At 46.0% G+C, this 24,993-nt stretch overlaps 1 protein-coding gene across 4 annotated transcripts in view; it reads right to left on the reverse strand.

Annotated features, from left to right (window-relative positions):
- The window catches only part of LOC132540452 (leucine-rich repeat-containing protein 52-like), a 282,090-nt gene extending 262,239 nt beyond the window's left edge, over positions 1–19,851 (reverse strand). The window contains exons 1-3 of one of the 4 annotated variants that reach the window (XM_060198187.1): positions 19,584–19,851; positions 15,237–15,322; positions 11,517–11,806 (exon numbers count right to left, since the gene is read on the reverse strand). In XM_060198187.1, the coding sequence (XP_060054170.1) occupies positions 11,753–11,806; positions 15,237–15,322; positions 19,584–19,827 (384 nt within the window). In that variant the 5' untranslated portion in view covers positions 19,828–19,851 and the 3' untranslated portion in view covers positions 11,517–11,752. Of the gene's footprint in view, positions 1–9,658; positions 10,790–11,516; positions 11,807–15,236; positions 15,323–19,583 lie in introns of those variants that run through there. The other 3 variants (XM_060198188.1, XR_009551632.1, XR_009551631.1) reach the window with 3 other exon arrangements.
- Positions 19,852–24,993: the final 5,142 nt, after the last annotated feature.

Raw genomic sequence — 24,993 nt, forward strand, 5'->3', positions numbered from 1 at the left:
GTTTTTGGGTCTGTGGGTTTGGGGGTTCTGGGATTTAGGGGCTGTGGGTTTTGGGGCTGTTGGTTTGGGTGGCTGTGGATTGGGGGGCTATGGGTTTGGGGGTTGTGCTTTTGGGGGCTGTGGGTTTTGGGGTGTTGGTTGGGGGGTTGTGGGTTTGTGGGCTGTGGGTTTGAGGGCTGTGGGTTAGTGGGCTGTGGTGTTTAGGAGCTGTGGGTTTAGGGGCTTGGGTTTGGGCCAGTGGGTTTGAGTGGCTGTGGACTTGTGGCTCTATGATTTTTGGGGCTGTGGAATGTGGTTCTATTAGTTTGGGGGGCTGTGGGTTTGTGGTTGTGGTTTTTAGTGACTATGGGTTGGGGGTCTGTGGGTTTAGGAGTCTGGGTTTTAGGGCTGTGGATTGGGGGGTTGTGGGTTTAGGGACATGTGGGTTTTGGGGCTTTGGGTTTGTGGACTGTGGGTTTGGGGGCTGTGGTTTTTGTGCATTGTGGGTTTGGGTAGCTGTGGGTTTTTGGTTTGTGTGTTTGGGGTTTGTGGCTTTGGGTGTTGTTGGTTGTGGGTTTGGGGGATGTGTGTTTCGGGTTTGTGGGTTGGGGGCTGTGGTTTTGGGGGCTGTGGGTTTGGTTGTTGTGGGTTGGGGCTGTGGGTTTGGTGGCTGTGGGTTTGGGTGTTGGGGTCTTGGGGGCGGGTCCCTTTGTGGCCAGAATCGAAATGCCTGGTTGACTGGCTGGGGACACCTGGGAGCCCCGGAGTAGGGACACATGGGGTGGGGAGACACCTGGGGCCAGGGGCGGGGACATCTGGGGCAGGGAGACACCTGGGGGTCTGGGACCGGACTTCTGGGGCCAGAGGGTGAACACCTGGGTGGGGACACAACTGCGGGCCCGGGGGTGCTGACACCTGGGGCGGAGATACCTGGGGGCCTGAACCTGATATCTGGAGTGGACAAGGGACACCTGGGGTGGGGGAAAACTGGGGGCCTGGGGCGTGGACACTTGGGGCGGGGGGAGACCTGGGCATCTCAGACCAATCATCTGGGGATATATGGGGGCTTCTGAGGTGGGGGGAAACCTGGAGGCCTGGGGCATGGACACCTAGTGTTGGGAGAGACCTGCGGGCCTGGGACTGGACATCTGTGGGGATTCGTGGGGGGGCACCTGGGGAGGGAGGAAACCTGGGGGCCCGGCAGAAATCTGGGGGTCCGGAGGACACATGGGGCGGGGATTCCTGGGGGCCGCTGAGGCTCCCTGGGAGGAGGCTGGGAAGCTGGGCCTGGGGGTCAGGGAAACCTGCAGTATGGAATACCTGGGGGGACAACTGAGGGCAGGGACATCTAGGGGTCTGGAGACCCAGAATAAACCTTGGGGGTGGACACTTGTGGCCCTACCATAGACCAGCCTGGGAAGATTTGTGCTGCAGCAGTGTGACCTGGTGGCCTCTGCAGGCAGTGTAGCCACCCTGCAGCTGGCAGCCCTCATGGCTGCCCACCCTCTATACCAGGCTCCAAGTGACAGTGGTGCCCAGAGGCCCAACACCATGTCCCCGAGGTCTGGAGTACAACTGGACTCCCAGTGTGTACTGAGTCAGCTGAGAGTGAACACGTGTGTCCGGCTCTGGCCTGGCCCTGGCTTGTGGGGGTCTCAGTGGCTCTATGGCAGGAAGCCCTGGACTTGGAGTCAAATGGCCACCAGGGACTTAGCTGTGCAGGACAGGAATCAGGAGGAGTGGGTGCTGCAGGGACACCTGGGTTGACTCCAGAGGAGGAGGGCTCCTGGTGTGCTGCAGGGACACCTTGGGGGCTCCAGATGAGGAGGGGCCTGAGGGTGTTCAGGGGCCTGTGGTGCTGAGAGGAGGTGGGGGCCTGATTGTGTTCAGGGTCCTGGGGTGCTGAGAGGCAGAGGAGGCCTTAGGGTGTTCAGGGACCTGAGGTGCTGAGAGGAGGAGGGGGCCTTAGGGTGTTTAGGGGCCTGGGGTGCTGAGAGGAGGAGGGGGACTTAGGGTGTCCAAGGGCCTGGGGTGGTGATGGGAGGGGGGGCCTGAGGGTGTTCATGGGCCTGTGGTGCTGATAGGTTGAGGGGGCCTGAGGGTGTTCAGGGGCCTGGGGTGCTGAGAGGAGGAAGGGGCCTGAGGGTGTTCAGAGGCCTGGGGTGCTGAGCGGAGGAGGCCTGAGGGTGATCAGAGGCCTGGGGTGCTGAGAGGAGGAAGGGTCCTGAGGGTCCTAGGGCCAGGGGTACTGAGAGGAGGAGGGGGCCTGAGGGTGTTCAGAGGCCTGGAGTTCTGAGTGAAGGAAGGGTCCTGAGGGTGGGGGCCTGGGATTCTGAGGGGAGACAGGGGCTGGAGGGTGTCCAGGGGCCGGTGTTGCTGCGGGGAGGAGGGCACCTGAGTATGTTCAGAGTCCTGGTGTCCAGAGTGGAGGAGGGGGCCTGAGGGTATTCAGGGGCCTAGGGTGTTGAGGGGAGGAGGGGGCCAGAGTGTGTTCAGGGGCCTGGGGTGCTGAGAGGAGGGGCCCTGAGGGTGTTCAGTGGCCTGGGGTGCTGAGGAGAGGAACAGTCCTGAGGTTGTTCAGAGCCCTGGGTGCTGGGAAATTCTGCAGATGCAGTCACATCTGCCATGTTGTCCCCTCAGGCTACTGCTAGCTCCCGCGAGAGTTGGGACATTCTCGGAGTGCCTGTTTCGCCATGTTGTGCCCTCAGGGCATTGTCGGACATGGCAGGCAGGAACCCAAAATGGTTTAGAGTAATTATGTGGGAAAATGCATGCAAAACCTCTTCCCATGGTCAATGAGGGTCAGGCCCTTTCCAAATTTTATCAAGTGGGTCTTTCCATTTGACCTTAATAGATGGTAGAGTAGATGGTGTTTGCCAGTGAAGAATAATAGGAGGTACGTCCCAGTTATTGTAAATATTAAAGAGATTTCACGTAGTTAAGGCTTTTGGTAGCTGGATATTGGGGTGGTACTGTTGCTGAGCGAGATGTTGTGCGCGGGCCGCGGAGATAAGAAAGAGGGTGTCTGGAGCGAAGAGGAAACACAAATCTTTATTTGCGCTGGTATCTCAGAGTTGGGTGCTAGAGAAGCAGGTTGGGCCACGTGGAGGTAGCTAAAATGGCCGCCTCATGCAGTAACCTTTCCTGCGTCTGAACACAGGAGTGAAGCGCTGGCAAGAGAGCGAGGTGTGGAAAACGAAGGGCTTTTATAGGAATAGCTTTCACGAGAATGGGAAGGGGGAGGAGTAACCATAGCACTCCAGGATAGGATGATAACTCTCGTGAGAATGGGAGGGGGCAGGAGTGACCAAAGCACTCCAGATATTGCGGGGATATACACAATGTCCTGAGAGCATAACATGGCAGAACAGTCACTTCTAGAATGTCCCAACTCTCATGGGAACTAGCAGTAGCCTGAGGGGACAACATGGCAGATGTGACTGCATAGGCACAATTTCCCAGCATCTCCCCCTTTCCTTTTATCTAATGCCCAGGACAATAGTGTGTAAAGTCTATAAACTATTCAGGGTCAGTCTATGAAAAACCAGCAACGTGAAGGGAAGGAAGCTGCTGTAAAATTGTCTAAAGTGTCCAAAGGGTATACCAGCAAGTCCGATAGAAGTCTCAGTCCAAAGTAGGCGACTGGGGGGGGGGGGAATGGTAGGGGATGAAATGCTGCATGAGGAAGGTCAGCCTCTGGAATTCTGCATTTCTGTAGAGAGTGAGCTGGAACCGCCAAAACGTGACAGGTCAAAGCAGAAGCAAGAAAGGCAGACAGGCAGTAAAAAAAGTTCTGTCCTTGGAGTCTGTGAATCAGGTTCTTCAGATCGCATCAGGTGACATCTAGGGTTTCGGGGGGTGTGCTACTGTAGTTGTGCCATCTAGTGGGTGATGTCAGGGTGTGCAGGGGTCCAGATGTTTTTTTCCAGGATTATTGTGGAAGAAACAAAAACAATCTGCTTCTCATGGTTAGCAGGGCATCTGATTTGAATTTTTTATAGAAAAAGAGGTTTGGTGCCTTAGCCAACTGAGTATTGGGGGATGTATCTTTCCTATTTATTAATTATATTATTATTATTATCTGTCATGGTAATCAGCCATTATCTGGAAGGTCCTGGGTGATTCATGGGGAAAAAGAACTATCTTTTAACAAGGACTCTAAGGTGTAGGGAAGCGGGATCTTTTCTTTTTCTTTTTTTTTTTTTGTATATTGCCTTTTGTTGCCCTAGTTGTTTTATTGTTATAATTATATTATTGTTATAACTGATATTGTGGTTGTTGGATAGAGACCTATTGTGATCAGAAGAAGTAAAACAAACTAGGGTCCCACAACTAAGGGTAGACAGGTAAGGAAGGTGGAATTTATCCATTGGTATGAAGAGGTAAGATCATATCTCAAGTCTAAGGGACGCAGTCAGTGGATGTGATGTCTAGGGGAACAGTCATTTGTCTTTGGGGGTATTAAAGATGTCTGTGGCATGGGTGATGTTATAAAGGGAAACATATTTTAAATTGTTGGCTGGCAAAGGCAAGCCTATGGTGGCAAGACAAGATACCCCAGTTAAGTTTATAAGAATATGTGAATGTTGTTAATTTACATAGGTTGTGTATGGAGGAACTTTTTATATTTTAATACCTTACCATATGAACAGATGATTCTTGATATGAAGGCTTGATAGCTGTACTCACTTACTTGTGAATAAAATAATAAAACTTGTAACAAGTTAGAGATTTATTATAATTGACTTTGGACTATAAACAGACTCAGGTTACTTAGAGAGTTAACACATATTAGTGACAATGGTTTTAACATTTAGAGTACTCTGAGCAGATGGGTCATACAAAAATTTTTGGTCATTCAACACACTCACTCACAAAACACAACTGGACAGTCATAACATAAAACATTCAGGGGAGGGGTAGGAGAGAGGGCTCTGTGAGCCAGATTTTCTAGGTTCTGCCATGTCATATTATGGATCCTGGGATGTATCCTGCGGCTAGTCCTCTTGTATTTCTTGTTCTTCAGGGATAACAGTGCCATCATGAGGGTATTGTCGACAATGTACCCCCCCCCAATATCCAGCTAGCAAAAGCCTTAACTACGTGAAATCTCTTTAATATTTACAATAACTGGGACTTACCTCCTATTATTCTTCACTGGCAAACACCATCTACTCTCCCATCTATTAAGGTCAAATGGAAAGACCCACTTGATAAAATTTGGAAAGGGCCTGACCCTCCATTGACCATGGGAAGAGGTTTTGCATGCATTTTCCCACATAATTACTCTAAACCAGTCTGGGTTCCTGCCACCATGTCTGACATTGCCCTGAGGGCACAACATGGTGAAACGGCAGTCCAAGAATATCCCAACTCTCGCGAGAGCTAGCAGTAGCCTGAGGGGACAACATGGCAGATGTGGCTGCATCTGCACAATTTCCCAGCACCTGGGGTGCTGAGTAGAGGAGGGGGCATGAAGGTGTTCTGGGGCCTGAGGTGCTAAGAGGAGGAGGGGGCCTGATGGTATTCCTGGGCCTGGGTAGCTGAGAGGAGGAGGGGGCCTGAGGGCATTCAGGGTCCTGAGGTGCTGAGAGGAGGGGTCCTGAGGGTGTTCAGAGGCCTGGGGTTCTGAGAGGAGGAGGAGGCCTGAGGGTGTTCAGAGGCCTGGGGTTCTGATAGGAGGAGGAGGCCTGAGGGTGATCAGAGGCCTGGGGTGCTGAGATGAGGAGGGGGCCTAAGGGTGTTCAGGGTCCTGTGGTGCTGAGAGGACGAAGGGTCCTGAAGGTGTTCAGGGGCCTGGGGTGCTGAGGGGACGAGGTGGCCTGAATTTGTTCAGGGGGCTGGGGTGCTGAGGGGAGGAGGGGGCCTGAGGGTGTTCCGTGGCCTGGGGTACTGAGTGGAGGATGGGGGCTGAGGTTGTTCAGGGTCCTGGGGTGTTGAGAGGAGCGGGCCTGAGCATATTGAGAGGGCTGTGGTGCTGAGAGGAGGAGGGGGCCTGAGGGTGTTCAGGGGCCTCGGGTGCAGAGAGGAGGAGGGTACCTGAGGGTGTTCAGGGGCCTGGGGTGCTGAGAGGTGAAGGGGGGCTGAGGATTTTCAGGGGCCTGGGATGCTGAGGGGAGGAAGTGGCCTGATGGTGTTAGGGGCCTGGGGTGCTGAAAGGAGGAAGGGATCTGCTGGTATTCAGGTGCTTGGGGTGCTGAGAGGAGGAGGCGGCCTGAGGGTGTTCAGGCACCTGGGGTGCTGAGAGGAGGCCTGAAGGTGTTCAGGGGATTGGAGCGCTGAGGTGAGGAGGAGGCCTGATGGTGTTCAGGGGCCTCAGGTGCTGAGAAGAGGAGGTGGATTGAGGGCGTTCTTGGGCCTGGGGTGCTGAGAGGAGGAGGGCGCCTGAGGGTGTTTACAGGCCTGGGGAGCTGAGTGGAAGGTGCTTGAGGGTGTTCAGATGCCTGGGGTGCTGAGAGGAGGAATGGCCCTTAGGGTGTTCAGGGGCATGGGGTGCTGAGGGGAGGATGAGGCCTGAGGGTGTTCAGGTGGCTGGGGTTCTGAGAGGAGGAGCCGGCCTGAGGGTGTTCAGGGGCCTAGGTGCTGAGGGGAGGAGCTGGCCTTATGGTGTTCAGGGGCCTGGGGTGCTGACGAGAGGATGAGGCCTGAGGGTATTTAGGGTCCTGGGGTTTTGAGGGGAGAAGGAGGTCTGAGGGTGTTCAGGGGCCAGGGGTGATGATAGGAGGAGCCGGCCTGAGGGTGTTCAGGGGCCTGGGGTGTTGAGAGGGGGATGTGGCCTGAGGGTGTTCAGTGTCCTGGGGTGCTGAGTAGTCCTGAGGATGTTCAGGGGCCTGGGCGTGTTGAGAGGAGGAGGCAGCCTGAAGGTGTTCAGGGGCCTGGGGTTCTGAGAGGAGGATGAGGCCTGAGGATGTTCAGAGGCCTGGGGTGCTTAGTGGAGGGTTTCTGAGAGTTTTCAGGGGCTTGGGGTGCTGAGAGGAGGAGTGGACCTTAGGGTGTTCATGGTCCTGGGTTGCTGAGGGAGGATGAGGCCAAGGGTGTTCAGGCAGCTGGGGTTCTGAGAGGAGGAGGGGGCCTGAGGGTGTTCAGGGGCTTTGGTGCTGAGGGGAGCAGGTGGCCTTATGGTGTTCAGGGGCCTGGGGTGCTGAGGGGAGGAGGAGTCCTGAGGATTTTCAGGGTCCTTTGGTGTTGAGAGGAGGAGGAGGCCTGAGGGTGTTCAGAGGCCTGGGGTGCTAAGAGGAGGAGGGGGGCTGAGGGTGTACAAGGGCCTGTGGTGCTGAGTGGAGGAGGAAGCCTGAGAGTGTTCAGGGGCCTTGTGTGCTGAGAGGAGGAGGGGGCCTGAGGGTGTTCTGGGGCCTGGGGTCCTGAGGAGGAGGAGGCCCGAGGTTGTTCATGGGCCTGGGTTGCTGGAGGAGGTGGAGGCCTGAAGGTGTTCAGGGGCCTTTAGGAATTAAAAAATATTTTACTAGGTACATATAAATATAATAAAATTTAATTCATAAAGCATGCAGTTCCATATGGTCACAGTATTAAACAATGAATGAAGTGTTCTCTGGATACAAAGGTAAACTTTCAAGGTTGTATAAGCAGATGGTAACATTCAGCTATTTGATAATACAGTTAACCACCATCACATATTCTTTTGCACATAAATATTTATTTCACTTCTGTGTCTGATCATCCATAGATCATGTGCCAGTTACATTATGTTTTCACACTCATAGAGAGAATAAGAGGCTCCACATTTCTGGAGCTGTTATAGGGAGATAGATGCCTGAGAACTAAATAAGTAAAATTCTGGCATGGTAAATAGAGAAATCTAATGCAATATTGTTTGGCTGGTAGACTTTATAACTTAATGATGGTTAGAAAAGGTCTCAGAGAGAGGAAGACATTCTAGCAGGAGCTTGAAGGAGGTGAGGAAGACTGCTCTGCAGAACTCTCGAGGACACTGCTAAGACCCTACTTGGTATCCTTGAAAAAATTCATCAATCAGAATGGAAACAAATAAACAAAAGGCCCTCATTCTTGTAGGATAGACAATTGGATAGAGTGACTTTTACTCAGCTTGAGAAGGAATCCTTGAGAAGGTTCTGAAATGTATGGCATGTTGTGATGGATCTGTCTGTTTGTCTGTTTGTCTATCTATCTGACTGTTGGTATCTGGGATCAGACATGGGGCCTGTTTCATGCAATTCCAATATGCTGGTGCTGTAATTCCTGGGCCCCTGATTTTATATCATGTTGCCTTACGTGTTGTATTGGAATGTCAGGGGACAGGGAGATAGAAAGAAACCAGTTCCATCTGTCTTTCTAATCTATCACCTCTACCCCTATTCCAAGTCTCTTTGCAAACACGCATGTTATACACTCAGAATGAGCTTGTCCTATGAATTCTGATGCTTCATAACTAAGACAGTGCTATCTCTCCAGTTTATAACTTAACTGTCTCTATAAGAAATAGTGCCATTGTCTCCAGTTTTTTATTTATAAAATGGAAATATTGACAAGAGCATAGGATAAGAGGGGTACATTCCCACACATTGCCCACCCTCAGAGCTCCATATCCCATATCCTCCCTTGACAGCTTCCCTATTCTTTATCCCTCTGGGAGTGTGGACCCAGGATCATTGTGGGGTGCAGAAGGTGGAAGGTCTGGCTTCTGTAATTGCTTCTCCACTGAACATGGTCACTGGCAGGTTGATCCATAATCCCAGCCTATCTGTCTTTCTCTAGTGAGTCAAGGCTCTGGGAAAGTGGGTTTCCAGGGCCCAGTGGTGGCATTGTCTGCCCAAGGAAGTCAAGTTGGCATCTGGAACCCAAACCAGGTCTCCAATATTTTAAGAAATAGCGCCGCCTCTTCAGTTCAGCAGTCTGCCAGTATATCTTCACTCCCTACCCCTATACCAAGTTTCCATGCAAACACATATTCTACCTCATGTTATAAAGTCAGACTGCGCTTATCCTATGAATTGTGCCTTTCCTATGGTTCCTTTCCTCTGCTTATAAATCTGTCAGTGAAACTGAGAGTCCTAGATGGGGAAGGGTGCCCACTGAAATAGAAGGACCAAAGGCAGCATAGATGCAGGGGCATTGCCCTCACTCACTCATACACTATTTCTCTGCCCCTCCTGTCTAGACCAGAGGGGGTTGCCTAGTATCTCCAGACACCACAAAGGTCTACTATATAAAGCCAAATAAGTATATAAAGCCAAATAAGTAGTTGACTAATCATGAACCTAAAGCTAGAATATTGCAGATAAAGATTTGGGTGGGGTCTCCATTTTATAGATAGCTTTTTGGTTATATTCCAAAGGTCCCATGATTATACTCATTTTTTTTCTGAGCCAGACATCTAATATGCAGGTGGATCCAAAATATTGTCTGGGGAGATGATGTTATGGCTGGAAAAAGGACCAGAAAGCTGGATCGTGGAAGATCCCCAAATATGGGGAAGGTATATAAATATTGTTGACTGTAAACCCCAATAATTTGATGTGATCTGGGGCCCTTATTCAGTTTAGGAGCCTATGTGACCTCTGTATCTCTGTAGATCTGAGCTCACATTCTGTGTTCATGAATAGGAACATTCCAAGCTGCCCCGATTTCAGGACCCATCTTCCTCAGGTGTAGCATAGAATTTGTTGTCCAGCTTCCCTTTGGAGGATGGAATATTCTCTACCTTTCTTGATTCATGTTGAGGGCAAGGTCCTATTGGGGCCCACAAATGGGTCTATTTTATTGTTTCTGATAGAGATGACCAGTAACAATGGAGAGAGGGATTTATTTGAGGTCTAGGCCCATCATGTCTGGGAATCTCAGGACTTCCCAAATAGGTTGGGGCCTCAGTCCAGCCTTTCTTGGGCAGCCCTGAAGCCATTTCTTTGTTATTAAGCTGTTTATTCTATCTGGAGACTGGGGAAGGGCCACACCTGCTACAAATTCATGACCCCCTCCTAAACTGGTTCTTTTCTTTGCCTCCGGGGTTATCACAGGGGCTGGGTGATTGCACTAGGAATCCACTGCTCCTGGAAGCCATTCCCCTTCTCCATTGCCACTATTATTGTTGTTATTGTTGTTGTTGTTGTTGTTGGATAGTACTGAGAGAAACTGAGAGGGGATAGGCAGACACCTGAAGACCTGCTGAAGACCACTTGCTAGCAAACCCCCTCCATGTGGGGAGCCAGGGACTAGAACCAGGATTCTTTCACCTGTCCTTGCATTTCCCACTATTTGGGCACTTAACCAGGTGTACTACCTCAGCCCCCCCCAACCCCACCCCTCTTTTATGAGTAAGAACATTTTATCACATGATTAGAGCACTGGATCTGTTATCACTCAATACTTAAAACTTCAGTTCTGAGTATATAATCCTTTAAGCACTTGAGTTTTCAAATTAGTAAACTGATTTAATTTCAACACTGGACATAAATTGTTAATGTATTTCTAATAATACCTTTATTAAAATTTTAAAACTGGTTCTAACCATGACACTAGACTTCAACCTGGAGCTACCTCATATATATATATATTATCAAGAGTGGAGAGTATCATGAGGGCATCAAGCCCAGAGATAACCCTGGTGGTATAAATACATAAATTAATTAATGGAACTGAGGTAGAGCAGCACATCTCCTGGTAGGACTGTGCCCAGAAGTCAGGTGAGGAAGACAGGAGGCCTGTCATACACACACTCAAGCTCCTATCACTGGTACTTTATTAAATTTCAGTGAAAATTGGGTGGTCTCAGTAGAAGACAAAATCAAATAGTGAGGGCATCTTAAAGCTTTTCCTATAAGAATACTAAAATGGAAATTGTCTTGATGTGTACATAAAGACTAATATCAATGGAGAGAGACTTGCTAACTGCCCCTGCGGCTACAGACAGACTATGACCCACATAGTCAACGACTGCCACCTCTCCAGATTCAAAGGAGGTCTCGAAACTTTACATCAGGCTCAACCTGATGCTGTTGACTGGCTACAGAAGAAGGGCAAACGCTAGAAGAAGAAGGGATGTGAAAGAGAGATGATGCCATACACTAGTCTAATATTCTAAAATTAAGGGAAGATAATATATATATATATATATATACACACACACACACACACACACACACACACACACACACACACACACACATCTTCAAAAGGAAACAAGTGTGGCCTAAGAGGTGACACAGAGGGTAAAGGCTTCAGATGCTCCAGTAGGCGGTCTCAACTCAACTTAGAGTCACTGTATTTCACGAGTCAGAGTGTTGCTTTAGTTCTTTCATTTTATTTTATAAATGACTTAATACTGATTTACAAAACTATGAGATGACAGGGTTATAATCCTATACCATCTCCTCCACCAGAGTTCCGTGTCCCCATTACCTCCATTGGAAACTGTAGTAGTTTTCCCAAGGTTACAGATGTGGGTTGACTATCTCTGTAACTGTCTATACTTAGACATACTTGCCCTTTTTTTTCTATGGTTCTGCCTTCTCTTGCTAAGTCACACCTACACCCATAGCTATTTCCAACTGTCCATCTTTTTCTCTTCTCTTTCCTGGTCCTGATAGCATTGGAGTTTAGAGCCCTGTAATCATCTTCCCCTATCATTCCTTCCCCTCTGGGAGTATGAATCAAATTTCTCTATAGGGTGCAGAAGGTGGAAGGTCTGGCTTCTGTAATTGCTTTCCTACTTAGGTCTATCCATACTGCCAGTCTGTTTCTCTCTTTCCCTAATGGGTTGGGCTCTGAAGAGGTGAAGTTCCCAGACACATCAGTGAGGTTATCTGCCTAAGGAAGTCAGGATGGAAACTTGATAGCATCTGTAACTTGGTAGCTGAAATGTGGTAAGATATAAAGCAGGACAAAATGATTAATAAACAGGAACCAAAAGGTCGGAGTGGGTTGCTCTAGTTCTTTTTCCTCTTCCTCTTCAGTTTCTTCTCTCATTAAGAAATATTTTTAGAAAAATGAAAAAAAATCTCATCAAAAGCACTGGAATAGCATGAAGCTCTGTTGTGTGTATGTAAACACACACACACACACACACACACACACACACACACACCATGGATTGCAGCACTAGGGAGCTATGTTAGCAGACAATGTTAGCAAATAAGACTTGCATGCTTTATTTGTCAAGAAAAATTCCATAAAAAAGGTAGTTCCACATAATTACCAAATGACATCACCACTTTGTGGGCAAAGATAACTAAAATAAAACTGAGGTATTTTTTAAATAGTGTAAGTTATTTGTAACCCAGTAAACAAAGGCCCGTGACCAACTTGCTTTATTAATTTATTTCTTCAAAAAGTGACCTTTAAATATATATATATGGCACAAGAAGGTGCACAAATCAGACCACTAGTCAGCTCTGTCTTATTATGCTGAGGAATGAACCTGGAACCTTGGGAATGAAAATTTTTTGCATAGCTATATTGCTATCTCCCTATCCTCCAAGTTTTTAATATTTTTTTTAAAGTCAACTCATTAGAGTCTCAAAAATGTTAATCATCCCACTTAGTTATAAGTGTTGGCTTTAGACTATTTACACCTTAAAAATACTTCAAGGTCAACTAAATAGCTAGCTCACTTGGATAGCGTGCTCACTGCTTTTCCACATGTAAAACCCACATTTGCCCCTAGCTCTACCATACTGAAGGGAGCTTTAGAGCTGAGGGTTATCTTCTCTTTTTTCTCTCTCTTTTGCTCTCACTCTCAAGTCTGCAGTCTCTTTTATTTTTCCTTTTTTTCCCGATTATAGCTGAGGCTCAGTGCCTGTACTACAAATCCACTGCTCCTGAAAGCCATTTTTCCCATTTTGTTGCCCTTGTTGTTACCCCTGTTGTTATTGTTTTCATTGCTGAGAGAGGAGGGGAAGACAGAGAGGGTGAGAGAAAGACAGATACCTGCAGACCTGCTTCACTGCTTTGAAGTGACCTCCTGCAGTTGGGGAGCCTGGGGCTTGAACTAGGGTCCTTAGACCAGTCGTTGTACTTCACACCATGTGCCCTTAACCTCCTATGCCACCACTTGACTGTCCCTGCTTTTTTTTGCCTCCAGGGTCATTGCTGGGGCTCAGTGTTGGCACTACAAGTCCACTACTACTGGAGGCATTTTTTTCAATTTATGGGATGAGACAAAGAAAATCTGAGAGAAAAAAGAGGTAGAGAGGGAGAGAGAAAGACACCTGCAGACCTGTTGCACTATTTGTGAAGCTTTCCCCCTGCAGATAGGGAGTGAGGGCTCCAACCTGGATCCCTGCACTTAGTATTATGTGTGCTCAACTGGTACGCCACTGCCCAGCCACCCCCACTACCATCACCCTGGCTATCTTGCTGCCTATCTTTATTTATGTTTTTTACTTTAAAAAATTAGCATTGGGCCACTCTGACTTGTTTAAGATTTATAACACAGGCCCAGGACAGCAGAAGCTGATTCTCAGACAGCTGACTCAGGCAAAGGCTCTCAATTTGGCTCTCCATGTTTGAAGTGTGTGTGGAACTCACACTCTAATAATGATATCTTTCTCTGTCTGAGCACTCAAGTTCATTGCATCAGGAATTCATGCCCAAGAAAAGTGCTTTTTTTACCTCTTGTATTTTTTAACCTGAAAACTATTTGGATACCCAATTACAAACAATAAAGCAAAAGCATTTGGACTAAAACTTTACTCAGTAATATTTTTCCCCATGATGATTCCCCCTTTTAAATTACTTTATTGGGGGAAGGTTAATTTTTTACAATATAGTTATTGACACATGAATACAACTTCTTTCCCTTCCCTCTCAATTTCTCTGCCCTATCAAATAAGAAAAAAGGAAGAAAGGCTACTGGGAGGGGATACATGGAGTGCCAGCTATAACCCTGACAGGAATCAAAGAAAGTAGGGAAAAAAGAGTGAGAGAATGAGAGCAAGAGAGACAGCATATCCTTAAAAGCTCTTCAAGGTGTAGTGTTGGATAGCTCACATGGGGAGCATCTACCTTAACCTGTGCTTGCACCTGGGTTTGTCAGCCAATCACTGCATGAGAGCACTTGCATGGGAGAAGCTTCACAAGAGGTGGGGATATGATGTGTTTCTCTCTGCTTTCCTCTCACTCACCCTCCCATTACTTCTCTGACTTGCAACCTTTTTGTAATTTAAAAGGAAAAAAAAAAACAGTCTAAAACGGAGTAGAGCAGTAGCATAGCAGGTTAAGTGCATGTGGCGCGAAGCACAAGGACCTGGGTAAACAATCCTGTTGGAGGTCCAGGCTCCCCACCTGCAGGGGCAGTGCTTCACAGGCAGTGAAGCAGGTAGGTGTCTTTCTCTCCACTTCCCTGTCTTCCCCTCCTCTCTTTATTACTCTCTGTCCTATGCAGCAACAACGACATCAGTAATAGCTACAACAATAAAAACAAGGGCAACAAAAGGGAATAATAATAATAATAAAGCAGTCTATATCATAATCTTGAATCTACCATGTGCTTAACTAAAGAGATATGGTCATGGAAAAATGAAGGAATTAATAAGTAGGGACACATAAGTAAATAATAATTCTAAATGCCAAATTGTTCAACACACCATAAGAGAAACTATTTTTTGTATGATCTGTTCAATTCAATGGTTAAAATTCCCTTTGTCCAAAACCTGCCCTCTCCATAGTCCACAAAATACTTAGAAACAACCTGCTCTGTGGTGATGTGCTGCCACCCTGTGGATACATTGCAGAATGCATCTGAAGAGAGAAAATTTTAAACTCCCAAATGATTCTTTAGACATCAATAATATTAGGAAATTCACTAGAGAGAGAGCGCAAAGATATGCTCAGTGGTGAAGAATTGGTCTCAGTAGGAGCACTCTCCCACCACAAAATAGAACTTCTGCAGGGGAAAATTCAACAGAGGTGGAGCCATGGTGAAGGGTCTTCCCTTCTCTGTCTCTGTTGTCTCTTTTTCTTTCTATATGCATCTCCCTCTGCTCCCCTCACTCAGTCTGATTTTCATCCTCAACCTGAAACCAAGCAGATGCCTAAATAAATAGTAAATAATTTATTTACTCTTTATTTTAACAGTAAAATAAAGAGTAAATAAATGATTAAAATTAAGAAATAAACCAATTTATTCAACATATCTCATAGGCACTTCTATGTGGCTATGCATCAGAAGCATCTTTGCTCTTGTGTTTGTGATTTCTGAGAATCTTTATCTAAGCCCCAAAATGGCTCCTAAATGTGCTGCTTCTTCTAAGCCTTCTGGCTAAACGCCAGAGGAAGATGCTTACCATCCAGGAGAAGGTGAAACTCTTGGCAAGAACATCCTGGTGGTTGCCCACCAGTACCACTTGGATGAGTCTATAATTCACACCATCTGTAAAGAGGAAAAGAACATCCATACAATGGCTACTGTCTCTTTCAAAAAGAAGCAAAGCTAAAGGAGTGTTATTTCATGTATAGAGCTCTAAGATTCTGAAAAAAAAAACACATTTAGAAGGTTGTAAACAGATTTTCTATGCTCTAACTACAGAAATATTTGATTTATAAATAAAGAATCCTACTTCATGGAAATTCACTTATCTCATTAGTGTCTGGCACAGATTAACCAAGATAAATGAGGGAAGACTGTACTGCACAGCTTATATAAACGGGCTACTAGTAAACTCAAGAGAGAAGCAGTGGGGGAGCTGGGCAGTAGTGAGCAGGTTAATCACACATAGTGTGAAAGGCAAGGATCACTGCAAGGTTCCAGGTTTGAGCCCCCAGCTCCCCATCTGCAGGAAGCTGTGAAGCAGGTCGGCAAGTGTCTTTCTTTCCTCCTGTCTGTTTTCCTCTCCTCTCAGTTTCCTTCTGTCCTATCCAATGACAGCAACAGCAACAACAACAATGGCAAAACAGCAACAGTGCAAAAAAGATGGTGGCCACTAGGTGCAGTGGATTCATGGAGCAGCACTGAGCCCCAGCAATAACACTGGATGCCAAAAAAAAAAAAAAAAAAAAAAAAAGAGGAGTGAAGTAGTTTGTACTCCTGCTTGTGGCATCTACATATCTGGAAAGTTTTAGTGACCCCAAGCCTGGAAATGGCAACAAATGAAGTCAAAGCCCACTGGTCCATAGATGACACTGTGGAGTTGCTGAAGTGCATAGAGGATATTATTCCACCCCATGGCAAAGAGGGATTCATAGAATCCAAAGATGGACTGGGAAAAAATAATTTTTAAAGATTTTTCTAGAGAAATATGCAAATGGGGCTGGCCAAGGGCTTAAGCACTGGGTTAAGCACATATGGTATATATCTTAAGGACCCACTCAAGGATTGTGGTTCCAGTCCCTGGCTTCCCACCTGTGGGGGCGTCACTTCACAGTGGTGAAGTGAGTCTACAGATGCCTTTCTCTACCTCTTTATATCTACACTCCCTTCACAAAATCTCTTTGTACCATCAAAATAAATAAATAAATAAATAAATGCCACAGGAACAGTGAATTCGTAGTGCAGGCACTGAGCCTCAGTGATATCCCTGGAGGCAATAAATAAATAAATAAATAAATAAACAAATAAATAGAAATGTGCAAATGGTTACAGATTTTGAATAGCCTTAAATAATAGCCTTGAGAGAATTAATTTTGGAGGCTAAGGAATATATTGAAAAATCCAGCAAAATGGAAACTGCTTGCCTCAGATTCTTCCATGAGCAAAGACTTCAATATTCCCAGATGTACCCCAAATTTAGCAAGGAGGAACTGCCCAAGCTCAATCCCCCTCACTACCATAAGCCTAAATGGAGCAGTCCTCAGTTGTTTCTCTCTGTCTCTCTGTCTTCATCTCTCTGCATATCTCTCAAAAATAAAATAAATAATGTATTTAAAAAAGGGTACCCAGTACTGAAAGATTTGCCTGGGAGAAGTGATTAATTCTTTTTAAAAAAGGTTCTTTACATGTATTTTCTTTACATGTATTTTATTGCTATTTTTTTCCAGAGCTTGAGATCAAATGCATGCAAAATTTATCACACAACTCACTGTTTCATGTGGAGATACAGAAAGAGAGGTAATGACACCATAGCACCAGTCCCCTCTCATGCTGTGGCACCATTCATATAGTTCAGGGCCCAAGGCTTGGTCACACACATGGCCAATCACACAACCTGCTATTTCCCGAGTCCTAAGGAAACACTGTTTTCGATATATGTATATAAACCCCACATAAGAGACAAGGAGACTTACATACTTTTGTGGTCATTGAACAGGGGCTCTGATCTATCCTGGGTATAAGGTCATAAATAAATTTCCTATGTAAAGATTTAGTTGACATATAGCAGAAAACTATCAGTGACTCCATAAAGGAATTCCACATATGAGGATTGTGGAAACTTCGAAGAGGAGGTAGAGCTTGAATGATTGCATGAAACCGAAAGAAACCCCATTCTGAATTAAGGCATAGAATGATTTATAATCTGAGAATAACTTGGGAAGACTTTATCAATATTTTACTGCCAACCAAAGGGGAGAAGGTGGATACAGAACTGTCCTATATCTGAATCTAAATCTCGTGACAATTTAGATAAACCCCAAATATTTTACAGAATAATAAAATGAATTGCTATGATCTGGTGTTAGCTTCCCTTTCAGTTTAGATTTTCATTCCATCCCATGATATAAATTAAATCCCAGAGAAAGGATATGGTAAAATTGTAGTCATTACAAACCAAACTATCTTCTCTTCTTTCTCTTCTGTTCATTTTTCTTCTCTTCTCTCTTCTTTTCTTTCACATGATAGGACTGAAGTAATTAAGACAGAAGGGGGAGAGAGAGAAAGAGAGAGTGACCTGGAGCCATAGTCCACTACTTATGAAGCTTCCTCTCTGCAGTGAGGGACTAGAGGTACAGTCACTCCACTGGGCACACCAACTCAAACAAAATATTCTTATCTTTATATCTACTTCTGGTCCTGATGAAAAAATGCCTTGCTCCAGTAGGAACTAATAAATACTGAATTTAGTTAAAATGTCTATTTCCATGGGTAATCAAAACCAGAATGGGTACAGCACATTTAATAGAAAAACAGAAGTTTTGTGTTGTTTTGTTATTTATTTTGAAGGTATGTTAAAAATGAAGCCTGCCTCCCTGCCTGTCTCCCCATTTAATGCTTTTTAATATCTTCTTTATAGTAATGATTTAATAGTAGTTTATAAATTTTAAACTTACTGGGGTGTAGTTTCACATGTACCCAACTACCAAAGTTTGGTGATGTTCTCTGTTCTTAACAGTTAAACAGTTTTAACTGGACAAATAAAGATGAAGCAGTCTTCTCTTTCATCTGCATTTCCTCTGTATTTTAAGTTTATCTGGGAACATTTAATGGGAGTGTAGTAAAAGTGATACAAAAGTTTCAGACTGAAACAGACTGGAGGTGGTGTCTCTAGTGATAAACTGATAAACTGCCAGACTGTTACCAACCTCTTAATCTTCCTTCTGACCACCAGCCACGGGTGTTTGCACTCACTGGTGATTTGATGGGTTCCTGAAGTCATTCTAGGCCTGTCTTGTTTTGGTCCCAGGTGGTCTCCTAGGAATACCAGGTGGTATTCCTAGTTGATCAGGAAGATGAGAGGAGAGGGGAGGGGAGGGGAGAGGAGGGAAAGGGAGGAAAAGAGAGGGAAGGAGAGGAAAGGAGGGAGAGGGTGGAAAGAGAGGGAAGGAGAGGAGAGGATCAGATCTGCTGCTGCTCTTAACCCCTCCTCCCAGGTCTTTAATGTTTAACTCCTTCCTGCAGATAAGCCAAAAGAAAGCTAAACCACGTATTTATTTGTTTCCACACCCAGACCACAAAGTTTGCACAAAAAAAAAAAAAAAAAAAAGGCTTCCTGGAACAAGTCACTACCATTTCCCAGGCTACTGTGTCAGTAACCCTTTTTATTTTAATTAATTTTAATGAGAGAAAGGCAGACCAGAGCCTCTCTTCTCAGCTCCAGGTCTTGCTGAGTCCCTGTTCCATGTTCCTTTTCCTTCCAGAGCTCCAGGCCTTGCTGAGTCCTTGTTCCTTGTCTTCCCTCCCTGCCCAATTTCAGGCACTGCTCCATGCATCCTTCCCCACCTGCCTCCAGGCCCTGCTCCATGTCCCTGATTCCACCCACCTCTAGGCCCTGCTGAGTCCCTGTTCCATGTGTTCTCTCTCTGCCCAGCTCTAGGCACTGCCGAGTCTCTGCTGCATGCCCCCCCCCCGCCTTCTGGGCTCCAGGCCCTTTCAAGTTCCTGCTTCATGTCCCCTTTCCCTACCCAGCTTCAGGTCCTGTGACCATAATATGTTGCTCCATGGGGTTGGGGTATTCCCGACAACTAGGTACTCTGCAGTGATGTCACCACTCCCACACTTGTCAGTTTCACTAATGTGACAGATCCAGAGATAAGTGACACCACTGTCATCTTCAATTTACTGATAGGGATACTGAGTTTCAGGACATGGCATCTTATCCAAGGACAACCAACAAGTCAGAGGTGAGTTCAGGTTGGAGCTTAGCTCTGGGGATTGCTATTCTTAAACCTCATTGAGTTTTCCTGCTTTCCCCCAGCCACAGACCTGCTGCAGGACCCCGCTGATCCCAAGCTCAGGGGGCAGCCCACCCTCCAGCCTTCACCTGGGAGACTGAGGTGCGCCCACAGCAGGTAGATGGTAAAGTCCACAAGGGAGGAGTTGCACCTCCATGGGTTCCCGCTACGGTAGAGGCTGTGCAGGTCTGGGAGGCCACTAAGAGCAGCTTGGTCGAGGCTGTGTAGGCCCCTGTAGCACAGGTCAAGCAGTCGTAGGGCACTGGCATTGGTGAAGGCCCAGAAGGGCACTGCCCTCACCTGTGGGTTGTGCGATAGGTTGAGTTGCAGCATGACAGCCAGTGGGGAGAAGGCCCCGTGTGCATGGCTGCTAGTACATTGCAGCTAAGGTCCAGGTACAGCAGGCAGGAGACCCCTACAAAGGTGTTGTCCAGTACCTCACGGAGCCCTTCTGTGAGCTGTCCAGGGAGACCAGGTCACTGAGCAGCCCCAGGTCCAGCGCTGGCAGAAACATCAGTGAGTTGTGGGCCAGGGTCAGCCTGTGGGTGCTCAGGGACAGGTCACGGGGGTACTCGCTTAGTCCAGCCCACAAGCAAATGGCCTCTTGTTTCTGGAATTTGCAGGAAGTGGGGCACCCAGACCCTGAGATAAAGCCCATTCCAAAGGTCAGGAGCAGCCAACAGGGCCCAGGGCCTGAAGCCAGGACATCACTCGTGGTAGCTGCTCTTGGCTCCTTCTGCCCTCAGCCACCAGGACTGGAGGCACCAGTAGGAAGCCTGTACCCTAGCTTCTTTTGGAGATTTTCATTGGTGAGCCAGGGGGAGGAAGAGGATGAAACTTCAGGCCACTGGAGGTTGGCCTACTCCCTAGGGCTGGTTCCTGCCTGCTTCTGTCAGCCCAGAGTCACCAGGGAGACTCAGGACAGTCAGGTCACCATCTGATACCTTTGTGATGTCAGGAGACTGGGAGGGAGGAGGCTTGGGGGTCACAATCTCCATCAGGGCCTGGGATGCTGTGTTTAGGTGTCCTGAGGGGAAGTCTACATGTAGGGGTGCAATATTTATGTGTGTGTGTGTGTGTGTGTGTGTGTGTTTGTGTGTGTGTCTTCCCTGAGTCTGCCCTGTAGGGCAGTGGGGACCCCACCCATCCAGAAATCTAAAGGGAGGAGGGAGGTGTAGAAGCTTCAGAAGGCCTCTGCCTTGCTGATGGGTCAGTCTCAGGGAAGCCTGGTCCTCAGTATTAAGACCAGAAAGGAGGGATCCCCTGAATGTGTTGGAGGGTGGAAGTTTACATGTCTGGGAAACCCAATTTTCCAACAAGTCTAAGCTGTTACTTAATCAAAACCTCAGTGTATGGGTGCTGGGAGAAGAATCTGATGTGAATGGCTTCATTTTTTTGTATCTCTGGGTCTTTCATTTTAATTCACTCTTTCATTAATCCACTCATTTGTTTATTTTTCCCAGAGGAATGCTCAGCTCTGGCTTCTAGTGGTGCCTGCGATCAAATTTGGGACCTTGGAGCCTCTGGAAGGAGATGCATTTTGCAGAACCACTAAGCTGTCTTTTCAGCTTTCCCAGGCTTTCTGAAAGCAACAAGTTCTCTCCCCAGGGTGAGTGTGTATTTGCTGCCTATTTTGGAGGTGATGAAAAGGGGAAGTTGTCTGGGGTAGGTAAGAAGGGATGCATTAAGAGTTGGGAGGTGATCATGATGCTGACCTAAATTCCCTGGGCAGATGACCTTACCAGTATGTCCTATAGACCAACCTCCCCAGAGCCCCGCCCCACTAGGGAAAGAGAGAGACAGGCTGGGAGTATGGATCATCCTGTCAACACCCATGTTCAGTGGGGAAGCAATTACAGAAGCCAGACCTTCCACCTTCTGCATCCCGTAATGACCCTGTGTCCATAATCCCAGAGGAATAAAGAATAAGAAAGCTCGGAGGCGGAGCTACGAGCAGCAGATCGCTTTCTCTCCTCTCCTCTCCCGGATCAACTAGGAATACCAAAGGAGACCACCCGGACCGAAACAAGACAGGACTAGAATGACCACAGAAACCCAGTAAATCACCCGTGAGTACAAACACGCGTGGCTGGTGACAGAGAGGAGAGAGGGGCCTAAGGAGAGATTAAGTGACTGCTAACAGTTCAACAGTTTGTCAGTGGAGACACCACCTCCAGTCTGCTCCACCAACAAGGGGACAGCTGAAGGGAGGAAAGGACTCCCCAGAGACTCACCAAGTACAACTCTGAGTCTCCATTGCTACTACCCTCAGAATCTGGAGCAGCAACAGGGAGGGACACCAGGGCACAGAGATCTAACCGGGAAATTCAGGAGAAGACCTATACCTCGGTGGCATAGCTGAAGGGCTGTGAAAGTCTCTTTGCATAACCACTGGATTATCTCTGCCACAACCTGCTTTATCTCTTGGTCAGGAGTCATTGATTAAGCCAAGAAGCCTATTGATAGTTTAAAAGCCCTCAGGCTACCATAGCCTACAGGGGGAAAAAAAAAAGGCTTTTACACCACTGAACTCCAACTCAGGGATTGAAAAAACTGTTAACTTATATAAAATGGTTAAAACAACAAGAAAAAATAATGGAGACTCGAACCAGGACAAGAGTCCAGCTAAAAGTCCTCCAGAGGGCGAAGCACAAAACAACGAGTTCAACATCCAAACATTAGCTAAGGAAATAATAACAGGAATGAGTAAAGAATTTGAAAAAATTGTAATCAGAACTGCAGGAACAACAAATGAGAATATGGAAGAAAATTCTAATAATCTCATGGTTATTAGAGAGCTGAAAGCTGAAATTACTGAGCTAAAAGGCAACTAGCTGAACAAGCTAAAACAGTATCAGAGCAGGGCAACAAAATAGATGAACTCCAGAAAGCAGTAGAGGGCAGAGAGAATAGAATCAATGAGGCTGAAGACAGAATTGGCAAGATTGAGGATGAATTAGAGACAACTAAAAAAGAAGTAAGAGATCTCAAAAAGAGATTAAGAGATGCTGAAAACAACAACAGAATCCTATATGATGACTTCAAAAGAATAGGAAAGCTATCAGGGGAGGGGATGGGATATGGATTTCTGGTAATGGGAATTGTGTGGAATTGTATACCTTTATCCAATGGTTTTTGTCAGTGTTTCCTTTTTATAAATAACAATTTCAAAAAGAGTTGGGAAATGGATTGCTCTGGGAAAAAATAAGTGGATGAGTGAGTGAATGAATGAATGAGACCCACCCTAAATGATACACTCTTCCAGAGATCGTTTACTTTTTTTTTTATTCTTTAACTTTTCCTCTTTTATTTATTTATTTTTTTTAAAATTTTTTATTTAAGAAAGGATTAGTGAACAAAAGCATAAGGTAGGAGGGGTACAACTCCACACAATTCCCACCACCCAATCCCCATAACCCACCCCCTCCCATGGTAGCTTTCCCATTCTCTATCCCTCTGGGAGCATGGACCCAGGGTCGTTGAGGGTTGCAGAAGGTAGAAGGTCTGGCTTCTGTAATTGCTTCCCCGCTGAACATGGGCGTTGACTGGTAGGTCCATACCCCCAGTCTGCCTCTCTCTTTCCCTAGTAGGGTGTGTCTCTGGGGAAGCTGAGCTCCAGGACACATTGGTGGGGTCTTCAATCCAGGGAAGCCTAGCCAGCATCCTGGTGGCATCTGGAACCTGGTGATTGAAAAGAGAGTTAACATATGAAGCCAATTTGTTGAGCAATCATGGATCCCAAGCTTGGAATAGTGGAGAGGAAGTGTTAGGGAGGTACTCACTGCAAACTCTAGTGTAATCCTGCTTTCAGGTATATATTTTGCAGTAGTTTATGGATACGTGTGCACATAGGTTTCTAGGAAGTGTTCCATTTCTTCCAGATTCTCTAGCTTGGTGGCATATAGTTATTTATAGAAGTTTCGCAGAATTCTCTGGATTTCTGTGGTGTCAGTTGTGATATCTCCTGCATCGTTTACAATTCTATTAATTTGAGTCTTCTCTCTTTTTTGTTTGGTGAGTCTGGCTAGGGGTTTGTCAATTTTGTTTAATCTTTCAAAGAACCAACATTTGGCTTCATTGATCTTTTGTATGGTTCTTTTATTTTCGATGTTGTTTATTTCTGCTCTAACTTTAGTGATTTCTGTCCTTCTGGTTGCTTTAGGGTTCCTTTGTTCCTCTTCCTCTAAGTCCTTGTGGTGTGTAGTAAGGTCGTTCATTTGGGCTTCTTCTTGGTGTTTAATATGTGATTGTATGGCTATAAGTTTCCCTCTCAGTACTGCTTTCGCTGTGTCCCAAATATTTTGATAGGTTGTGTCTTCATTTTTATTAGTTTCCAGGAACATTTGAATTTCCTGTTTGAGTGAGTCTCTGACCCAGTGGTTCTTAAGGAGCATGTTGTTTAGTTTCCAAATTCTATGTCTTTTAATAATTTTCCATTTGTTGTTAAAAGTTAGTTTTACTCCACTGTGGTCTGAGAAGATACTTGGGATGATTTCAATGCTCTTGAATTTATTGATGCTGTCTTTGTGGCCTAACATGTATTCTATCCTTGAGTATGTGTTTTGTGGATTTGAAAAGAAGGTGTATTCCAGTTTTTGGGGGTGGAGGAGTCTGAAAATGTCCAAGAGGTCTAGTCTGTTAATCTCTTCATTCAATTCTCTTGTATCTTTATTGGTTCTCTGCTTTGTTGATCTGTCTAACTGTGAGAGTGGGGTATTGAAGTCTCCCACTATTATTGTATTACTCTTGATGTATTTTTGAAATTCTTTCAGTAGATGCTTAATGTATTTAGATGGTCCCTCGTTGGGTGCATAGATGTTAATAATTGTTAATCTTCTTGGCTGATTGATCCTCTAATCATTATGTAATGTCCTTGCCTATCTTTTATTACTTTATTTAATTTAAAATCTATCGTGTCTGAGATGAGAATGGCTGTTCCTGCCCTTTTTTGTGGACCGTTAGCCTGTATGATAGTTTTCCATCCTTTCACTTTAAGTCTGTGTTTATCTTGTTGTGACAGATGGGATTCTTGCAAGCAGCATATGGTTGGGTTATGTTTTCTGATCCATCCCCCCACCCTGTGCCTTTTGATGGGTGAGTTTAAGCCATTGACATTTATTGATATTATGGATTTAATGTATTGTAGTGCCATTGTTCTAAAAAAACAATTTGTTTACTCTGATATATTGCAAGTATTATAGTGATGTTCTTGTTTATAAGAGGTCTTTTAGTACCTCTTTCAGGGCCGGCTTGGTGATGGTTGCCTCCTTTAACTGTTGTTTGTCTAAGAAGGTGTTGATCCCTCCATCTAGCTTGAATGAAAGTCTAGCAGGATATATTATCCTTGGTTGAAACCCTTTTTCTTTCAGGGCTCGATAGATATCTTGCCACTCCCTTCTGGCTTTTAGAGTTTGAGTTGAGAAATCTGCAGATAGTCTTAGGGGTTTTCCCCTGTATGTGACTTTTTGTTTCTCTCTTGCAGCCTTTAGGATCCTTTCT

This window comes from Erinaceus europaeus, chromosome 9 (genome assembly GCF_950295315.1).
Source record: "Erinaceus europaeus chromosome 9, mEriEur2.1, whole genome shotgun sequence".
Taxonomy (NCBI): Eukaryota; Metazoa; Chordata; class Mammalia; order Eulipotyphla; family Erinaceidae; genus Erinaceus; species Erinaceus europaeus.